Consider the following 22,621-nt stretch of genomic DNA (forward strand, 5'->3'; position numbering starts at 1 on the left):
CTACATCAATATTGCATCAAAGACAAAATTTCGCCTCCAACTTTGGAACTTCGACCTAGCTTCAAGTCTGCAACTTCGACCCTCATGCAGCTTCAACTCCTTCCAATGTGTGAGACAAAGAGAGAGGAAATTTGACTTCTTTTGCTTCACAAAGACCTCCTTCTCCTTCACTAGGTTTTCCTCCTTCCTTGAAATTTTCACCCTTTTCCTTCTCCAACAACTGCAGATCAAACTTGTTGAGAATGCCTCCAAATGAGGTTGAGTAGCTGCCAATTTATAGTTGATTTTGGCTCCAGTTTGAGGTCGACTTAGTGGAGGAGGCCTAGAAGACCTAATTTACATCAAAATAAATTTCTTTCTTGACTAATAAAGTCCAAGAAGGCTGTTTTACATAATGACAAGGACAAAGATTCTTGACATAAACCCTAGAAGCCTACAATGGAGTCTTTGACCTAAAAATCATTGACCCAAGCATGAAACCAATGCTTTAATAAGTCAATTTCTTTTACAATAAAATGTCTTTTTCTTTCTTTTGACAAATACATTTCATCATGACTCAAATACAATTATGAAGACCGACACTAGTTACATTTTTCAACACAGAGATTTTATTTTTCTTAAAACTTGATAGGTTCAAAGATAAGATAGATGTATGCTAGTTCTCAATAATATTATTTATAGGTCACATGTTCAAAATTAGAGGGGGTAGAGTATGCATGCCTTTGTAGACTTTAGCGATCAAATCGCTACGCGAAAGTGGGTACCTTGTCCCATAAACAAAAAGGTCCCATACACCAATTTAATATCTAACTTAGCTGTGACTTTAAAATTAAATACCATATTATATATCATTATATATATTTTATTTATTTTTTTAATATTATATTTTATATCATTATATATTAATTTAATATATTATTTTAGGATATTAAATTTTTCTCCTTTCCCAAATTAAATCAACACAAATATTTACCTTCATTAAATAACCTATGTAACAATTCCGCGTACTAAATTGTAAAACACCTAAAATACAATTCTAAAAAGTCAAATTTCCAATAGCTTCACCTATACTTCCAACACACATGGGCCCTACATCAGAGGGAAATTCTAACCATTTTACTTAACCTAAACTTTTACATAAAAATTAAATAGATTATTACAAATTTAGCGTATGGAATAAGTTAATAATGGTTAAACTGAACCATTCAAAAAATTATAACATCCACTTTTTAAAAAAAACTTCGATCATAAAACTTTATATGTTTTCATTATCTCTTTTTACCTGAACCTATATTGCAAAACTAATCCTTTAAATTACCTCCTAGACCGAGGTACGGTGTCTGTGGGATCCGCAGGCGAGATCGTCGAGAGAAACTTGACGGCCAAGACAACTCCCCACAGTATGTTCCGTACGAACACAACAGAAACACACACTCGTTTGCTTTTATAGCTGAATGATGACAGGATTGGCTCTCTTGGTTTTCGTTTGCTCTGTAAAGTCCCAATTGCTCATGGTGTTTTTGTTCACAATGCCTTCCACTTATCATTCTTCCGCCGAGAGACCATCCACTGAAGCTCTGATTCAAAAATGCCAACGCGCGCTGAACATGGCTAACGCCCTCTCATATTCCTCTGGTTCTCCTCGCTCAATATCTTGAAAAACGACTGTTCTCCAATTTCCTAGATAATCTTGCATTGCAGGTGTGGGGGGAGTCATCCTCTTTATGGATTTAATGAATACACGACAGCCGAGCTTTGCATTCATGCATTTGCTTTGTTTAATCTACCTGCGGCTGCTTGAAACTGTTATTTGAGTATAATGGCTACATACAAAATTTTCCCTTTCCAGTGGACTAGATGGCTTCCTTGTCATGAGTTAATGAGGTCTCCACCCATGAATTTCATGGGTTATGGTGGAAGGATGGTTGAGCAGGGGGCTGCACCGGCAGAGCAACAGAAGAAGAAGATGAGGACGACTACGATTTTGGAATGGCTGAGTTGGGATGCCTGCATGACAACCGTTGTAGCATTTTTGGTTTGGACAGCTTTTCGGTGGATGACAGTGGAGCCTAGGTTCATATCGTCCTCGTCTATGTATCCCACTTTGGAGGTGGGAGATCATATCATTGCGGAGAAGGTAAGCACCTCAAACTGCTATGCTATTTCTCTCTTGTTCTAATAAATTTAAATTTTGCTTCCTAATGGTATTTAGAAGGTCCACCTTTTAAAGCACCTGTTATATATACAATATCTTCACAATAGCTCTGGGCTGTTGAGGATGGTGTAATGTTCACTTGTTGCCATGGCAATCTCTAATGCATTTTGTTATTGTGTCGTTAATGCATTTTAATAGCCATTAATTATGTTAAGACTATCATTTATTATAATAGCAGGTTCACCGTTCTAGTTAAGGATGTCATAGTCGACTTTATTATGTATACTCAATAACTCTTTTGAGCAGTGGCTCCTACTTATGTGGGCCCATAACCTCTTTCCCTACTTAGTTGTGTATAAATACACAAGTCAAACCTTGTTTGTAAAATCATTTTGTGTGATCATTCTACAGCCTATGGGCATCATTCCTTTCTAAAAGTGATTACATATGGGCATTGTATCTTTGGTGCTCTCTTGTTTCATGGTTGTGTTTCTCTCTCTAGCACATCTTTTGAACAACTCTAGGATGCTTGTTTAGTGCTGTTTTCTCATTTACTTTTTTGAACAGCTCTAGGATGCCTTGTTTAGTGCTGTTTTCTCATTTACTTTTGCAGTTTTTGAGTCTGAGGTTTGATTCCATTCTATCCTGTCATTATCTTGTGATCTCCAATCGTGAAGGCTAACTCATGCTTTCATGGTTGCTCCTTCCTTACATCTATAGACTCAAGATGTTGGACCTCCATTAGTTGGTCACTTGGCTATGGCACATTGCCCTGAAGTTTTTCCCACTTTGCAGCCACCATTTTCACACACATCTATGAATTGATGGGTTAGCTTGGGATCTATCACTTCCCCTTGGGGGCTAGAAACACCTAATAGGGCTAGAAACACCTAATAGAGTTATCCATCTAACCATCCCTAACATAAGGAGGTAACATGTTTATGGGACTTGATCTAGTTAGAAATTTGAAGGTGAGCTTTGTGTGAAGTATTATTGTGCCCCCAACATTAGGTATTGTCCACTATGATGAATTTATGGTAAATGTCTCTAATAATTGGTGATGCCACTAGATTTTGAGTAAGGTTTGGTGGTATTGTCACAACAACAGAGGCCTTTGGACACACGATTATCATCCTCAATGACATTCCAGAGGTCATTTCGCACATTCAAGAGAGTAGATATGAGCTTGTTGATGCAACATTGCCCACCTAGAGTAGAGTGTTGTGTTGAAATTCTAAGGCTAGTGTAGTAGAATACAATTTTCTGCTAGGTAATTACTTACTAATGATTTTCAACCAATGTTTTATGCCATTGCTATCATTGAATAATTACACTTCAGAAAATTTCAACAATCAATGCAGCAGGAATAGTAAAGATCACATAAAGATAGCCATGCACAAAAGAGAGAATATTTTTACCCTGGGAAACCCAACCTTGCGAAATAACCCAGTAACTTTTCTTAGGAGAAATTATTCTTTAGCAAGGTTTACAAATCAATAATTTGTCTAGAAATTTGTGCCAATAATCTAAGTGAAATAGTAGCAAAACTTGGTCAAAACATCTCCTAGTCAACATTGGTCAAACCAACCAAAAATAAGAAATTCAATGTTGGTCAACTCGGCTTGGTAAAAAAGGCTTGTAGTCAAACTTCGACTCTGTGGTCAACCCTGCAGTCTGTAGTCAAATCCCCGTGGTCAACAATTTGCACATGCAACCCTCCTGTGGTCAACTGCAGCTCGATCAACTTTGGTCAACTCAGTAAAAGCTCCTTCACATATGCGACCAAGAGAGAAATAGAAAATGAGGAAAAGATGATCTCCAAACTAATTTCTCCTTTTGCTCAGACTTGCTTGTTGTTGGTGATGGAATGAGATATCACATCATCTAAATTTGTACATGTCGAAGGGGTGTGACAACCCAAGGGACACGTCCCTTCACTTGTTGGCTGTTAAAATTGGCAACTAGGGCCAAATTCCACCTTAGGACAATTCATATGATGGAGATGATTATTGCATTGGATTTCTCTTTTCGAGAGGTCCAATTTTGATATAGAGATCATCTCATTCTGACAAGCATAAATGGAATTTTGAATTTATTCTCTCTCATGCACAAATTGTCAAGGTCGGCCTTAGTCAAATATAGGGATGTGTCTCCGTGCCCTCAACGAAGTGTATAAATAGGAGTGATCTCTCTCCTCATTTGGACATTACTCATCTCATCACTCATCTCTCTCGCTCCTCTCTGATTGGTTCGTACAGCGTGGAAGCAACCTTCTCTACTTCGCACGTGTGAAAGGAGGACGAATTTCAAAATAGGACAGCGTTGACCAACATTGACTTGGGTATTTTGACCAACGTTGACTTCATTCAAGAGGATAGAATTTCGATTTTTGAAGGCTGCATTGATTGGCACAATTTTCGAGGTGATTGGGATAGTTTGACTGGTTTGACTTCAACATTAACTTTAGCCTTTGACCGCAAAAATTACAACAGTGTTTGACTGGGTTTACCGAACTGTTTTTGGGTTAACTTTGACCCTCTTGGAAGGCCGAATTTATTTGTTGTTGATCGAGCTGCTTGGAGGACATTTTGGAGCTGCTTTGACAACCGCTGACTTTCTGGTTAGGGCTACAGTTGACTACTGATTTGACTGGACTGTTTTGGGCAAGTTAATTTGACATTTGTACTCTCTCTCTCTGTTGGACTATTGAAGAATAATAGAAAGATTTGATCAAAGGGTTTCTCCACATTGGGGGTTTTCCCTAGCATCCACCACATTTTGCGTCCTTTTGTCTTGGCTTGTTTTCTGCACATGTTTTTATTTTCTATTTGCATTTACTGTCAAGGTGTTTAAATTAATGTGATTGCTACTGGATATAATTGGAAATTGTTATTGGGTTGATAAGGAACATTGAAGTAAATTGTGCTAAAGCATAAAGCATACCATTGTTATCTAAAATTAACATGGTATCAGAGCTCAGGTGAAGACAAAGCCCAAGCAAGGGTGAGGAAAAACAATCACTAAGGGAAGCTGTTGGACAAGGACTTGGAACTAGTCCCAATGACGACTACATATTTTTTCAAATCTGAGGACAAGCTTAAGGACAAATCCGACTATCATGCTTGGAAGATGAGTCTAGATTTGACATTGGAAGAAAATGATGCCATGGACTATATCAAAGGAAGAATAGTGGAGCCTCCTTCAAATGCATCTGTTGCTGCACAAACAAAGTACAAGAAAGGTGAGGTTAAAGCTAAGAAAATTATTGTTGATTCTATTCACAAGCCTTTGGTTGCCTATATTTCTGATTTGGAAACATCTAAGGAGATGTATGACAAGATGGTTGGGATGTTCAAAGTAAATAATGCAATTCAAGTTCAACAAGTTGAAAGACATCAAGATGGATAGAGGAGAATCCATCCAATCCTACTTCATGAGGATTACTGAGATCAAGAATGATCTCCTATCTATTGGAGAAGTCATTGGTGACAGGGAGCTTACTCTTATCGCACTTGGAGGCCTTATAAGAGAATGGGATGTGTTCAACACTACCATCCTCAACAATGACAGGATTCCGGGATTTGATGAATTATTGGCTATAGGCACTCAAGAAGAAATAATGATGGAAAGAGGCAAGCCCTCAAATGGAAACAATCCTACTGCCTTCTCCGCTCATTCTAAGAGGAGGAACAATGTTGGTCCAAGAAATCAAGGTCAAGGGTTCAAGTCGGGATTCAAAGAAGGAAGAAAAGGAAGATGCTTCAATTGTAACAAGTTTGGCCACTTCGCTAGAGAGTGTCCTCACAAGAAAGACACTCCAAGAGATGATGATAATAATAACAACAACTTCAAGGGCAATGGCAATCAAAGGAACAACAGGTTCAACAACAAAGGAAAGAGGAATGCTCCCGCTGCTCGAAATGGAAATGGTTGTCCTCCCAAGAAGTCGAGAAACTCCAGGTATGAAGAAGTTAATGTTGTAAAGCAAAAATAATTTTATCTTATTTCTGCCCTCACCACTGCCTCTCCTCCGGATACATTGGATCATTGGTTGATTGATAGTGGTGCCTCAAGGCACTTCACTGGGTACAAAGAGGCTCTCTCTAACTTGATTGAAAAGAAGACGAATATGGAGATTATACTTGGGGATAATGCCACTTATCTCGTGAAAGGAATTGGGATTGTTACTCTTCACTTAAATCAAGGTCAAACCCTCCACTTACAAGAATTACTATATGTACATGATTTGAAAAAAAAACTTGGTCTCTATTTTTGCGATGGAAGATAAAGGTTTCAAGGTGTCATTTATTGATGGGAAGGTTCGTGTTTGGAAAAGGAACCCAAGAGATGCATTCACTCTTGGATTCAGGGTTGAAGGTCTCTATCAGGTTGGAGGAAGTCCGTTGGGAGCAATGACTTGTGATACTTCTCTTCAATCCGAATTATGGCACCAGAGATTTTCTCACCTTCATTTCAAAGCCTTACTTGATGTAAGGAAGATGGTCACAGGTATGCCCAAATTGAACTAACCATGAAGGTGTTTGTCAGGGATGTGAAGCTGGAAAACATACAAGGGGACCATTCCCCTCAAGTGAAATTCGAACCATCGATATTCTTCAATTGGTCCATTCTGATCTATCAGGTATGTTTCCCATGACATCTTTTGGTGGATTTGTACTATGCTATTTTTGTGGATGACTTCTCCCACAAAACATAGATCTATTTCTTAAAGAAGGAGGATAAAGTATTCAAATGGTTCCGCTCTTTCAAATCCTTGGTCAACAATCAAACAGGGAAGAAGAATTGAAGACTGATAATGGGATCGAATATGAGTCAAATGAATTCAAAGACTATTGTAGAGAAGCTGGCATTAAAGAGGGAAACCACTACTGAATATACTCCTGAACAAAATGGTGTTGCCGAAAGGAAGAATCGTACTATCATAGAGCCACCCGTGTTATGCTTCATGACCAAGGTCTACCGAAGTTTTTATGGGGGGAAGTTGTCAACACCGCTGTATATGTTCAAAATAGATGCCCACATCACGCATTGGACTTCAAGACACCCGAAGAAATTTTCACCAGTAAGAAACTTGATGTTTCTCATTTTAGAATTTTTGGTTGTCCCGTATATTTTCATGTGCCGAAAGAGAAAAGGAACAAACTAGATGCATCTGGGAAGAAAGGAATGTTTGTGGGCTACAATGAAACTTCGAAGGCATATAGAATCTATGTGCTTGGTCAAAGGGAAGTGGAATTAAGTCATGATGTCACTTTCGATGAAGATTCTGCTCTTAGAAAGATCCAAGATCTTCCTATCCCTAGGAAGGACAATGATGATGCTGATGCAGAAAAGCAGGATGAACCTCCATTTGATGAACCGATGCCTGATGTTGAAGGTCCGATGGATCCCATTGATCCACCTCCTAGTGAGCCCACTACTTCAAGAAAAAGACCTTTGTGGCTCAAAGATACTCTTGAAGATGCTGAGAAACATATTGCACCAAGGGGGACATTTCGTGAAAGCAAGAAGTCGAATAGGTACCAAGGGTACTTAGTTGCCATGAGTACCATTGTACAATCTGAGCCTTGCACATTCGAAGAAGCCGTGAAACACCAAGTTTGGAAGGATGCGATGAACGAGGAGTATGAGTCGATCATGAAGAATGATGTCTGGGATGTGGTTCCTAGACCCAAGGATAAGTCAGTGGTCACTTCAAAATGGCTCTACAAGATCAAACATGGAGCTGATGGGAGTGCTGAGAAGTTCAAGGCCAAATTTGTTGCTCAAGGCTTCTCTCAAAAGGAAGGAGTAGACTATGATGAGATATTTGCACCGATTGCCTGATATACCACCATTCGTTTGATCATAGCCCTTGCCGCTTCGCAAGGATGGAGCCTACACCAGATGGATGTCAAAACTGCCTTCTTGCATGGTTCGCTTAAAGAGGAAGTCTATGTGGAACAACCCGAGGGGTTCAATGTTCAAGATCGTGAAACACATGTATATAGGTTGAAGAAATCCATTTATGGGTTGAAGCAAGCCCTTAGGGCTTGGTATGAGAGGATTGATAACTATCTTATGAAGCTGGGATTTACAAGGAGTGATGCTGACCCGAACCTATACTTCAAGGTTGAAAAGGACAAGCCTCTCATTCTGGTCCTTTATGTGGATGATCTCTTTTTGACAGGTGATGACCCTCTCATTCATCAATGCAAAAGGGAGTTGGCTTCCGAATTCAAGATGAAGGACCTAGGACTGATGCATTACTTCCTAGGGCTGGAGGTCTGGCAAAAGCCAAGTGAGATTTTCCTTTCTCAAGGAAAATACATTGTGAAGCTACTTGAGAGATGTGGAATGGTGGATTGCAAGTCTGTGACTACTTCGATGGAATTCAACTTTAAGACGCTGTGGAAGTGCTGCTGGGCCTGGATTAGCGAACCCTTCCGAGTAACGCCAACTTGTGGGGGCCCAAATGTTTTTGGTCAACTCTCCTCCTGACATATGCTTTGCTGTGAACACGCTGAGTCAATTTATGGTCAAGCCCCATCACATTCACTAGATTGTTGCTAAGAATCTCTTGAGATATTTTTCGGAGCACAATCCACTATGGACTAAGATACACTGTCGAATGCTTGAGGCTACATGGATATTTAGAAGCTGACTGGGCTGGCAATGTGGTGGATCGTAAGAGCACGTTTGGGTGTTGCTTCTCTTTGGAGTTTGCTTCAATATTTTGGATGAGCAGGAAGCAAAAATCGGTTGCACTAAGCACTGTTGAGGCCGAATACATTGCTGCGAGTATGGCCTTTTGTGAAGCTATTTGGTTGAGGAAGCTCTTTAGTGAGCTATTTGAGCACGTGCTGGATACCACCGTGATCTTCTGCGACAACCAAAGTGGGATTCGCTTATCAGAGAATCTCGTGTTCCACGACCGCTCCAAAAACATTGATATTAGGTACCACTTTATCTAGGATATGGTACAACGGGGAGCAATAAGGCTCCAACACATTAGAACAAATGAGCAGGTCGCAGACATTCTCACGAAGCCTTTGGGGAAGGTCAAATTCTTAACTTTTCGAGAGAGACTTGGAGTCGTGGAACGACCCTCCTATGAGGGTCCCATATGAGCTGGACACAGAGCTCTGGGAGCTCGTGGGGGCTTGGGGTACTTCTTGGAGATCCAGGATATGGTACATCCTGGAGCAGTAAGGCTCCAACACATTAGAATAGATGAGCAGGTCGCAGATATTCTCACGAAGCCTTTGGGGAAGGTCAAATTCTTAACCTTTCGAGAGAGACTTGGAGTCGTGGAACGACCCTCCTATGAGGGTCCCATATGAGTTGAACACAAAGCTCTGGGAGCTCCTGGGGGCTTGGGGTACTTCTTGGAGCTATGAGTGACCATAGGGTGAGTGGTTCACCTTCCCCTAGTGGTGCGCTAGATACAGGGTGAGTGGTTCACCTTCCCCTGTGATACCCCATTATGGTTGACATGTGTGTAGGGTGAGTGGTTCACCTTCCCCTACCCAGACACATGCATGTAGGGTGAGTGGTTCACCTTCCCCTATGATTGACATATGCATAAGATGAGTGGTTCAACTTCCCCTATGATTGACATATGCATAAGATGAGTGGTTCACCTTCTCCTATGGCATATAAGCAGGATGAGTGGTTCACCTTCTTTTGCCAATTCCGCAGCACACATCCTACCCATGGAGTCCGAGACTCATGGGAAGTACCTCTCATCTGGCCAATGAGTTGGGAAAAGATGGTTAGGGACCATAGCACTACCGATGGACGCATCATGTACTATCGTACTCCCTATGACTAGGATGCATGGTGTTCAACAACTTGATATGGGATCAAGGACTGACTTTTGTCAGTGGAGAGTGGTATGATCTTATGACTCACTCTCGATCACTTCTTCTTCATTATTACTTCATGCTTCAATAGAGTAGAACAGAGTAGGGCAGTGATGACAGGGATGGTACAGGATGATAAGATGGCATGATGATGACAGATGGATTGGCAGGTGGAATTCTCCCTAGTTGAGAGGGAGTGTTAAAATTGGCAACTAGGGCCAAATTCCACCTTAAGACAACTCATATGATGGAGATGATTATTGCATTGGATTCCTCTTTTCGAGAGGTTTAATTTTGATATAAAGATCATCTCATTCTAACAAGCAGAAATGGAATTTTGAATTTATTCTCTCTCATGCACAAATTGTCAAGGTCAGCCTCAGTCAAACGTAGGGTCATAAGCCCAATAGATTTGTCTCTTTATCCTCAACGAAGTGTATAAATAGGAGTGACCTCTCTCCTCATTTGGACATCACTCATCTCTCTCTCTCCTCTCTTGATTGGTTCATATAGCTTGGAGGCAACCTTCTCTACTTTGCACGTGTGAAAGGAGGACAAATTTCAGGACTGTTTTGGAGGCCGAAAATTTCAGGAAACAAGACAGCGTTGACCAACATTGACTTGGGTGATTTTGACCAACGTTGACTTCGTTCTAGAGGGTAGAATTTCGATTTTTGAAGGCTGCATTGATTGGTACAATTTTTGAGGTGATTGGGACAGTTTGACTGGTTTGACTTTAGCATTGACTTCAGCGTTTGACTGCAAAAATTACACCAGTGTTTGACTGGGTTGACCGAACTATTTTTGGGTTGACTTTGACCCTATTGGAATTTATCTGCTGTTGACCGAGTTGCTTGGAGGACATTTTGGAGCTGCTTTGACCACTGGTGACTTTCCGGTTAGGGCTGTAGTTGACTGCTGATTTGACAGGACTATTTTGGGCAAGTTAATTTGATATTTGTACTCTCTCTACTGAACTATTGAAGAATAATAAGAAGATTTGATCAAAGGGTTTCCCTAGATTGGGGTTTTTCCGTGGCATTCGCCATATCTTGTGTCCTCTTGTCTTGGCTTGTCTTCTGCACATGTTTTTATGTTCTATCTGCATTTACTGTCAATGTGTTTAAATCTAAGTTGAACGAAACGGGGAAACGGGGAAGCGACACGAAACGCGGAAGCGAAACGAAACGCGACCTCCCCGAATTTTGGAAACGGGGAAACGCGAATATATATAATAATATATATATATATATATATATTAAAAACATTTAAAAATTATTAATATATATATGTGCAAGACTGCAATCATAAAGCATTAATGATACATTTACTTAAACATTTTAACATTAAGATTAAATTTACATCACAATGATCACATTTACTCATGACTCATCACATAATGAAAATAAAAATATAGGAACTGGAAAATCCAAAATCAGCCTTTATTTATATTAGTATATGAGGCTGCAAGTACAATAAAGACTATAAGGCTGCAAGAACTATAGAGACAAGTCACAAAAGACTAATCCTCATCATAACAATCCTCATCAAAAATAGAAGCAGCAGAATGCTCAACAGTGGATGGTGGTGCTGAAGAAGATGATGCACCAATTCCACTTCCAGAATCCTCCTCAATATTCAGGGCAGCAAGAGAGAGATCCAAATCAGGATTTTCTGCATCCACATCCCATTCTTTAGAAGGACCACTGTTGTATTCTGGACCCCTACGAGATGCAAGGCGAAGGTTGGAGTGCACATAAACAAGATCCTCTGCTTTCTGTGAGCCCAACCTATTGCGCTTCACAGAATGAATAAAACCATAAGTGCTCCAATTCCTTTCTGCTGATGAAGAGCTTGCCACTTGTGAAAGAATACGAATGGCAAGGCTTTGCAAATGTACACCATTTGCTCCATGACAAATCCACCACCTAACTGGATTCATGGTGCTTCTCTTCGCCAAAGCTGATATATCTGCATAATCATCTATTCCTGCAGCAAAACTGGCAAATTCCTCCTTTACCTCCCTATGTAGGTGAGAAGGAAACATTCTCATTAGTGCTTTTTTCACCCCATTAGCCACCTCTCTATCCTTATGGGGTGCCTTCCTCTTCCCATTGCTTTTAGCAATAAGCTCCTCATCATAAAATTTGGGGTTCAAAGCATGTGCTAAAGTGTGCAATGGTGTATTGAAATTGTTCCACCGGTCAACAATGATTTTCTTGATCAAACCAGCAAAATGATCATCAACAAACAGAAGTTGTGGAGACTCCTGCGAAATGATTTCCATAGTTTTCTCAACCATGGAATCCATGCCATCATATACCTCTCCCAAGAAAGGTTGGTCAGTGTCAGCACTCCGGAGAAGCTCAAATGCAGGGGTTGTGAACTTTAGCAAGAAATCTACCTTGCTCCACCAATCCTCATCAAGGCACAATCTACGCACCATAGATCCCCGCTCTGAATCTGCTTGTCTCCACTCAATCCACAGTTGACTCACCACCATAGAAACTAATGCATGCTTAACCTCAACAAGGCGGCGCAACATCACGAAGTTTGAGGCATATCTTGTCTCAGCAACTTTTAACAACTCCAATTTGGAGTACTCTCGAAATATGGCCTGAGACTGGTGGTGGTTGGTGATGAATTTGATAATCTCCCTTGCATCCCCTGTGACTTCCTTTATCCAGGAAACTTTGTTGTTGATCTCCTCTAAGATCAGATTCAGATTATGGACAATGCATGGTGTCCAAAATATGTTGTCATACCTCCCCTCAATAATCAAACCTGCAGCTTTGCAAACTGGTGCATTATCCGTGATAACTTGCACCACCCTGTTAGCCCCTATTTGTTCAATAGCTTTTATAATAATATCAGCAATGAACTGTGCATCTTTCACCTCTCCTGAGCAGTCTTCTGCCTTGATAAACATTGCTCCTTTGGGGGAAGTGGCAATTATATTTATCAATGGTCTGCGCCTCATATCTGTCCAACCATCTGAGACTATGGTAACCCCAGAGCTACTCCAGGAAGAACGAATTGGAGCTAAAACGTCCTCCACAAGTTCCTTCTCATTTTTGAGAAGCTGGGTTCTGACTTTCTCATAGTTGGGCCCCTTGTACCCTTGAGGAGCTTTGTTAATTGCCCTCAACATATCTTGCCAGTAAGGAGAGCGAACAACATTGAATGGGATACCACATGCATAAATGCACCTGGCAACTCTGGAATCAGCTTCTTCTCTTGCTTGCACATTCACCAATCTAGCAATTCTGCTATCCTGAACTGATTGGGATGCCCCTGAGCCTCTGGTATGTTTGGGTGCTGCTTGTTCATGTTCTTGACTGTGACCCAGACCACCTCTCCTCTTTCTTGCTTCAACTACAATCCTTGGCTCAACGTTAGATGTAGCCTGAGTATGCTCATCATGCCTCCTCTTAGTACCATCCGCCTCATCTTGCTCTCTTTGATATGCCCTCCTAACCAACGGGTCTACTGTTTTTGTGCAACCCACAATCCCCTGTCCTCCTCCATGCAACAGATGCGCCTTCACTCTTGGGTAGGAGCCCTTGTACGTAATATTGCAAAGAGTGCATCGCCATTCCCATGAGCCACCACCTCCACATTTTTGAAGCTTCACCACATGCCTCCAAAGAGGATAATATTCAGCCCTTGGGTTGGCCCTAGGGTTTGAAGTTGCAGCTGCACTTTGGCTGGAAGCCATTGCTGCAAAAATAAATTAAAAAAACAAATCTGTAAATAATAAATTTATAAAAACGTTTTTCATATTTTTGGCTGTATAAACCCTAGAAAAATTAAAGAAATAGTAAGGAAAAAACTAAGAAATAAATGTGGCTTACCCAAATGAATTATCTGTGGCTGAATCTACCCTAAAATGCCAGAAAAGAGGAGAGATATGGCTGTAGCTGAGCCAAATCTGCTGCAAAAATAAATTTAAAAAACAAATCTATAAATAAAAAACGTTTTTCAGCAATTTAGCTGCATAAACCCTAGAAAATTTGAAGAACTAGTAAGAAAAAACTAACAAAATGAATGTGGCTTACCCAAATTAATTTTCTGTGGTTGAAACTACCCGGAAATGCCAGAAAAGAGAAGATAAATATGGCTGTAGCTGAGCCAAATCTGCTGCTACAGAAATCTCTTGCTGAAATCTCCTTCTCTTGCTGCTGAAATCTCTTTCTCCCGCTGCTGAAATCTACTTTGCTCAATGCTCAAAACACCAGCTACTAAAACAACTGCCAATCTCCAAGAGAAACTCCTTGCTGAATAGTGTGATGAGAGAATGAGAGGCCCAGCTCTTTTATAACTTTAGAAACGCTTTCTAGAAGTGATTAGAAACCCTAACCTAAACCCTAAACTAATTAGGAATTTTTTTTTTTTAAAAACAAGTGCTTTTTTAAAGGAAACGGGGCCCGTACGGCGGGGAAACGAGTTTCCGTCCGTACGGGCGCGTTTCCATCTCGGGAAACGCGCCCGTACGGACGGAAACTCGTTTCCCCGCCGTACGGTACGGGGAAACCCGTTTCCGTTTCGTTTCCGTACGGAAACGGCCCCCTGCCCAGCGTTTCCTGCAACTTAGGTTTAAATTAATGTGATTGCTACTGGATATAATTGGAAATTGTCATTCGGTTGATAAGGAACATTGACATAAATTGTGCTAAAGCATAGAACATACCATTGTTATCTAAAATTAACACTGGTCGACTTGTCTTCTTGCTAGGCCGACTTGTCTATCTAGGGCCGACTTGAATACCTCCCACTGCTACAAAAATTCAACACTACCTCTTAGCGAGGGAGGTATTCTCCTTGGTTGAAAACATATTTCTCCTTAGTTGAAATTTCTCCTCTAGAGAAGTTCATGAGCTTGCTATGTTAATGTTGTGTCTCCTTAGATGCATGTCTATAGATATAGGTCACTCCATCCCAGAGCAAACAATGTGAGTATCCTAGGCCATTAACTCATAAAGTACCCATTAATCCTAGAATACCATGCCTTGGGTGCCCGCTTGAGTCTGTACAAATCATTCTTCAATTTACAAACATGGGACTCCTTCCCATCTACCTCAAAGCCCCGAGGTTGCTCTATGTACACTTCCTCCTCAATTACACCATTGAGGAATGCAATCTTTACATCCATCTGATGAATATTCCAACCCATAGTAGAAACAAGAGAAACAATAGTCCTAATAGAAGTGTACTTGGTGATTGGAGCAAACAGCTCATCATAGTCCACTCCCTCTTTCTAGGAGAACACTCTCGTCACGAGCCTCGCTTTGTACTTCTTGATGTTGCCATCTGCTGCATGCTTGATCTTATATATCCACTTGGAAGTCACCACTGGCTTCCCCTCAGGTCTTGAAACTATCTACCACACATCATTCTTCATGATGGATTGATACTCCTCCATCATGGCATCCTTCCAAACCTGTTGGCTTGCTTGTTGAAAATTGGCAGCTCAAGGATGGATTTCCAAAAATAGAAAGTCTAAAATTAGAGAGTCTCAAGATAGTAAATCAACTTGCATCAATTGGTAATCAAGTGTTGTTGACGAAAATCACTTCTTATCACTAATCAATCCTAATAGTTCAATCTCGTCTTAATATTTTATCATCAATATTATTATTATCCTCTTTATGATATTATTATTCCTTTAAAAAGGGAATTTCAAGACAATCAATCATGGCTCTCAATAATGTTCTCTTACACTCTCATTATTGGCATGGCATATTTCTCTTACCCTCTCATTAATGCGCTTACACTCTCTTTCGCTCATTAAAGCACGACATAAATGATTCTCTTACACTCTCTTATGTTGAGAAATCTAGGGCATTAGGATTAGAAGATTTCTCTTGTAATGATAACTGCTTGTGAATGCTTTTTACTTCTTTAGATTAGGATCTTCTCTTTACTTAGATTATTATAGTTTTTTTCTTCATCAAACAACGACCAAAGCATAAACATTAAAGAGACAAGAGACACAAAATGTAAGCAATCAACTAGGGCTAAAACCTCTCCAACTTGAGAGGAAAACCCAAACGAATTCTTCTTCTTATAGAGACTTCAATTGATGAATACCAAGACCATGACCAAGACCCTTGACACAACAACCTCTCCAAGACCAAGTCAGAAGCCTTCTAGATTCAACTTCTTCTTCCTTGAGTCAACGATAGTCAAACTTCATCCTTCTACCACTAGCTCAACTATCCTTCAGATTTCGGTCCCTTGGAAGTTGGATCAGATCTGCAACTTTTAGCCTTGTTACCCACCATTTTGTGGGTGATATCCCTAGGAGAAATTTTTTCTCCAAGACGGTCCTCAGTTGGCAGCCAGCAGCATCTTGCAGCGAAGAACTAGCTCGTTGTGCTATTTCTCCGCCACCTGAGCTAGCGATGTGCTCCCTCACCCATTTGTCATGATTGTATGTTTGAAGGTGGGCCTCCCGAACCTAAATGTATGCCTTGTCATTTGGTAATTGAATATTGTAGTTGCTTATCATGGATACTTCTCGGCATGGATTAATGGGGGGATTCAGTGGAAAGAACGGGCTAGGTTTGTGCTTTTGTCCCCTTGACCTCTTTTGGATGTTTGCCTTGGACCCTAGTCCCGTGGGATCTCTTTTATTGACCTTTGGGCTTTAGGGATGGTACTACATGGGAAACCCCAATTTTGGTTGCGTTGTCTCGCTCCCTCATCCATATATATTACTCCCCTTCCACTCATTATAACCCCATTCATCATTTCTCCCACCTAGGTCCACATTCCTCCACTGGGTCCACATAGGGTTAACTTTCCCCTTCCCCTTGTCCACACCTTGGGTCGAGCCTGGAATGATGCTTGGATGCTGATGCCACTGAAAAGAAAAGTAAAAGAATAATTGGCCACATTCAACAGGAAAATGTACCACAAAATGCAAAAGATGGCCGGGACAAACACATTTAGCACGTGGGCAAAAGCCAATACATGAGCTCTACCCCATCATCATGGCCATCACCCTGGTTCCTACAGGCCCTAGATGAGCCTCCTTTATCATTTAGGAACCCATGATTGTCCCAACCCCTGGTGGGCAATGAACCGCCCTACCTTAAAGGGGTTATCCACTGCTATATCTCACACATCATGCTTTTACCCCTTGAGCCCTGAGCAGTTAATTAAAGAAAAATCATAAAAGACAAAAGGCATATAAAGAAGGGTGGAAAAATCAAGGCCGAGGCACCTCATGTACCACAATTGCTCCCTCCTATACATTATATACCCAAGTGTGGGTTTCCCTTTTACTAGCTACCTTTGTACCCCAGCATGTGGCCCAGGGATGCCCCTTTTCATTCCCTACTTCATTTATCTCTTTATCACATGCCACCACCTTTTAAAGGATGTACCTTAGACATACTATCCCCTTTAGAAGTAGAAACCACCTAATAGGATACTTGGTTGACCCCATTTGCAGTTTGGAGACATTAACACATGCCAAAGCCCATTATGGAAGGGCATGCCATTATGAAGTCCCTATCTGTTGTCCATGGTTTGTAAGCTCTTTTACTCGATTTCCTTGATGACTTGTTGTACTGGAAGGCTAGGGGACGCATTGGACCTTATGCAGGATTGCAGGTAGTCTCCATCTTGGGTTTGGTCTCCCTATACGGGGCCCTAACCCTCTAGAGGGCTACATTGGCACATGTAGGGTGCGTGGTTGAGAGCCACGGGCCTCCACAGCAGTAGAAAACACTCCATGGATCCCCAGAAATGTTCAGAGATTTCTCGAGTTTCACTTATTGGACGAGGAAGATGCACCTGGTTCACCTTTGCCCGACCGACCCCATTGTTGTACCATGCACTTGGCAGATGACCCATGACTTGTATGCTGATGTGGCATCACTTATACCATCATCTGAGCCCTTACAGATGGTCTACAGACATCTTTGACTGACTTGCAGACCCATGAGGTCACTTGTGTGCCCTCACACCCATTGGGAGCATCACAGGTTTATTATGTGGAGAACAAGGGGCCAACCCCTTGTCCATCATTTTTAGAAGTCTGATTCATCATTATGGCACTTATGGACTTCATCAGGTTTCTTAGAGAGCCCAATGACATGTATTATTGATCACTCAACCTCTTGAGAGGCTTGTTATTTTGTTTATGAGCTAGTTTGGTGGGCTTGTCATCAAAAGTTAGTTATTTGCACATTATTTTTATTTTAGGGGCAAATGTAGGCTCAACTAGGTAAACCAAACTCATTAGGAGAGTATAAATACAAATGATGAGAGTTAATTTCTCATCATCACTTGGTTTGGACTTGTATCTCTCTTGAGATTTTCACTATGCCTTCTTAGTGGACAGAATTTTGGAGCATGGATGAATTTTGATGTATGGATTGTCTTTGCTTATCTTGGAGCTTCATGATTGGCAAGTCTATTGGTGGTTGGATATATTCTCTTACATGTAAATTCAAATTTAATGCTATTATTTTTTTACTTTGTCACATGCATTGATAATGAGATTTTCGCTATACTAGGGATAGTTGTTGCTGCATTTACTGCGAAATTGCTGAGTTATGTTTCTATATAGCATATCTCTATGTGTGGGCCATGTATGTTAAACGAATTCTCCAAGGGATAATTCTATGGTTGAATTTATCTTGATCAACCACTTCACCTTGCAAAAAGAAGTATAAAAGCTTTTAAGGTCACTCTCCTTTGCCCTAGTGACAAGTGAAGTTGATCTTAAGGCCTCCTTGACCTAGAAATGAAGTCTATCTTCATATTCTTCTTGACTCCAATCTCCCCAAAGGATTAGGCACTGGTCTACCATAAGGTGATCACTTAAAGAAACATTTTTCTTCACCTCTCCTTCTTTATTCTAGGTCTAGCCACATTAGGGCTCCTAGGGCATCATTTTCCTGACAAACCACCCATAGAAAAACTTCAATCTCTTGGCCTCAACTGCGCTGGTGTCTCTCCTAGGCCTCCTCCAAATTTGAGGAAATTTTGATGGTGGGGTTGTGAGATATCCCAAGCCCTAGCCTTGAGATTGGTTTTTGCCCTAAGTTTCCCTAGGCTAGTTCCTCATAGGGATCATTTTGCACCTTCAACTGAAAATCAATTCTTTGGTCCCTTTCTCTTCCTTGTTTAGGTCAAGTCTATCATTGGTTTCTAAACTCCTTCCTCTTGACCTAACCTAGGTCCACTTGGTCCCGTGTGGTCCCATACCTTTGAAAAGTTAACTCCTCAAAACCCATTTGGGAAACCAAGTTCAACAAGGATTTTAGCATTTTGGAAGCTCCTTTACAATTCACACTCTTTAAACCTAGGCCATAAATCCTCATCCCCTTCTCCTATAAAGCTTTGTACCTTGCTTAAGAAGCAAGCAAGTCACATTCTTGAGCCTCTCCTAGGAAAGGGTCCCCGAGATCACTTCACACCCATCTTAGTTGATATTTCCTTTATAAGTGATTCTCTATATATCGGGTCTCCTCCCATCGGGAAAGTCCGTAAAGTGTAGGAAGCTTTAGCTGTGGTGACAATGGGCTTTAGATTCATTGTTGCTCTTGACCTAGCAAGTGACCTTCAAGGACCCCCCTGCTAGTTTGAGCGGTAACATGCCCTTCTTTAGAAACCCTAGTTTTAGTACTTGAGAGAGAATTTGTTCCTCAATTTTCTTCGCTTGAGATGGAGACTCTTTTTCCTCAACTCAGCTTGAGAATCCACTTGATTTCTTCCTAAATCTGCCCTCTCATGATGATTGTGATGTCTCGGTCCTTTCTGCAGTATACAATACTATATTCTTGCACGTGTGAAGGTGTTAGCCCAAAAACAAATCAGAAAATGAACTCGGTGATGCTCCTTCTTTCTTCGCTTGGTGATAGGACCTTTCTTGAGATCTTCGCACTTCTATTCCTCACTTTCTTGCTTGTCTGAATTGTTTTCTCAAATGAAGGCCAAGCTGCCCTATATATAGAGATCTTGATCCTTGAAATAGGTCGACTTGTGCCATGGGGTAGGCCGACTTGTCATTTTGGAAACATCTTCATCTCTTTTGAAGGTCGACATGAGGGAGAGCTTGTGACAAGGTCTTGGAGGGTTTGTGACACAATTAACTTTTCTTTTTACAATGTATAATATGCCCAAATGGGTCTTCATACTTTGACATTGACTCAATAGACTTTATGACATGATGACCAACCCTAAAGGCTCACAATGGGAACCTTAACTATAAAATAAAATTCCTTGATCATGAAACCCATGATTCAAGTATTACAAAAATAATAATATTTTCTCCTTTACATCAATTACATAAAATCACAATTACACGTCATTATGAAGACCGAACCTAGTTACACTTTTCAACACTCCCTCTTAACTAGGGAGGTATTCATAATCCATACAAGGTACTTGGACATTCTCAATCTGAAGAATTCTCATAAGAAGAGTCAGATTGGTAACCCATCTGTATAACATCATATCAACCAGCATTGTCACATAACAAGGCCTTGACTAACAACTCTCTCTCTCCACAAGATTAGAGCTCAATGCTAGCGAGACCAATGATGTATAAACACCCTCATCTTTGTCTCTCTTGGAACATACCCTTCCCGGGATTTCAGAGTGTGTTCCACCAGGACTATTCTTATCTTGGATTCCCAGTCCTCAAAGAATATCGGTCCTCTACGACTAATTTTGTCTTGGATGCCCTAACTCATCATCAAAGAGTATCGAATGCTAGATGTTTACCCAATCTCCATTCTTTCTTCCCAAGTGAAGACAAGACTGATGTGTCTATCTTTCCCTCTTAACTTTAGGGAGGACATACCCATTCCATTGAAGGAATGTACCCATTCCTATAAACAGGAATGTACCCAAACTCCCTCTTAACTAGGGACTTGACCAAGCTCCCTCTTGACCAGGGAAAGTGATCCATTATTCTATATATGGCCTTCCTTTATGCAATGTTGCCTTCTTCATATCATGTTTTCTTAAGGACCTTTCATCCTGCCACATGATTGTTAGTTGTAGAAGACTTCCACAATTCTTCCCTTAGCAGCCCTACATAAGGCCATCCAATTATCATTCAAAAATAAGAATTAAATCAAAATTACCTTTGTGATGGTATTTCATCATGACATCTTTCAGTTTGCATCAGCGTCTGACATACATATTGACACATCTCCAAAGATATATACTGTCAAGAGTCTCTTTCTTTTTCAGACTTCATCAGGGTCTTCATATCTTTCATGGAGATATCGTAGTCAAATCTTTCAGTCCTTCGATGTTTATCGCTTCTTCCATAGTTGCATATTTCATGATCTCTTCAATTTTTTCTTCACACATTTCTTTTCCGGGAACTTCCAGTCAGAGTTCCTCCAATTTTCGTCAACCACCTCATATTTCATATGAGGACATATTATGTTGATTTCATCTAGTCGATGTGTGACCCATGCCTTCCTGCATCCTTTCAAAGGAAGAGATCCTTTCTTTTGATCATGCTCTCGAGGTAGAGCATTCATTCATGTTACCTGCAACCATATGACATGACTCTATTTTATCAAATACAAGCATACATACCTCATTTTTCCTTTAGGTCATCTAGATTCCCTTCAACAACTTCCTTGATTGAAAGACCTTCAATTCCTTGATCTGCTTCACTTCTTTTGACATCATTCCACCATCCCATGAATTCCCACAAGTTGGAATTCTTGATGAAACACTTGCTTCCTTTTAGTCGGTGAACCTTCCAATGAAGATTCCAATAGAGGATCTTGAGTATCCTCATTTAGCAAATGTTTTCCTTTTGATTGATGTATGATGTGCTTTGTACTAGATGACTTTTTCCTTTTCTCATAAGTACCATTTATGCTTCTAATGAGGTTACCAAGAGCTATATCCTTCCATAGGTGATTGCCATAGACTTCTATCTTTCATGCTTTTCTATGATGATTTTACGAGCTCTTGCTTTCAATGCTTCTATGATGCCATGATGCATCTGTCATGCTCCTTAGTGACTCATGATGGTTATATCTTACAACAGAAAACTTGAAAAGAACTAGGTGAGGAAGACTATCTCAATCATAGTAGATATCTTTTACTTCCTCTTTCTTGGACTTCTTCTTTTCAACTTCCTCCACTTCTTCGGTGATATGGGATTCTTCTCTTCCTCTTTTGTTATTGTCCTTCTTGAGCTTAGGACAATCTCTCTTATAATGCCCATATTCTTGACATCCATAGCATTGAATCTTAGCCATGTTCTTCTTCTTTTTCTGAGGACCAAATTTTCCAAACTTTCCTTTTCTCTTTACCACAATAGCATATGCTTGATTTTGCTCATTTGATCCTACATTAGTTTTTGCCTTTAATTTTGTTTCTTCAATCTTGCATAGTGACCATAGATCCTGGAATGGAGTAGCTTCTTTCTTCCCATAAATGCTTGAAGTAAAGTTATCCCACTCCTCTGGTAGTGCATTTAGTATGGTGGTCATCTCCTTGTCAGACATTATTTCTCCCAAATCTTGAAATTGATCCCTTATTTCAGATATCCTCATAAAGTATGAGGCTATTCCTTCTTTTTTTTGATATCCTTAGCTTGTAGAGTTCT

The 22,621-nt window shown here is 40.5% G+C and overlaps 1 protein-coding gene across 3 annotated transcripts in view; it reads left to right on the forward strand.

The window, feature by feature from the left end:
• The first annotated feature begins 1,310 nt into the window (after positions 1 to 1,310).
• Positions 1,311 to 22,621, forward strand: part of LOC149192210 (chloroplast processing peptidase-like) — a 156,570-nt gene continuing 135,259 nt past the window's right edge. The window contains exon 1 of one of the 3 annotated variants that reach the window (XM_089404504.1): positions 1,311 to 2,137. In XM_089404504.1, the coding sequence (XP_089260630.1) occupies positions 1,820 to 2,137 (318 nt within the window). In that variant the 5' untranslated portion in view covers positions 1,311 to 1,819. The remainder of the gene's footprint in view (positions 2,138 to 22,621) is intronic. The other 2 variants (XR_016254343.1, XM_089404503.1) reach the window with 2 other exon arrangements.

This window comes from Pinus tabuliformis, chromosome 2_2 (genome assembly GCF_031772625.1).
Source record: "Pinus tabuliformis cultivar Carrire ecotype Pingquan chromosome 2_2, CPIR1, whole genome shotgun sequence".
In the NCBI taxonomy this organism is placed as follows: Eukaryota; Viridiplantae; Streptophyta; class Pinopsida; order Pinales; family Pinaceae; genus Pinus; species Pinus tabuliformis.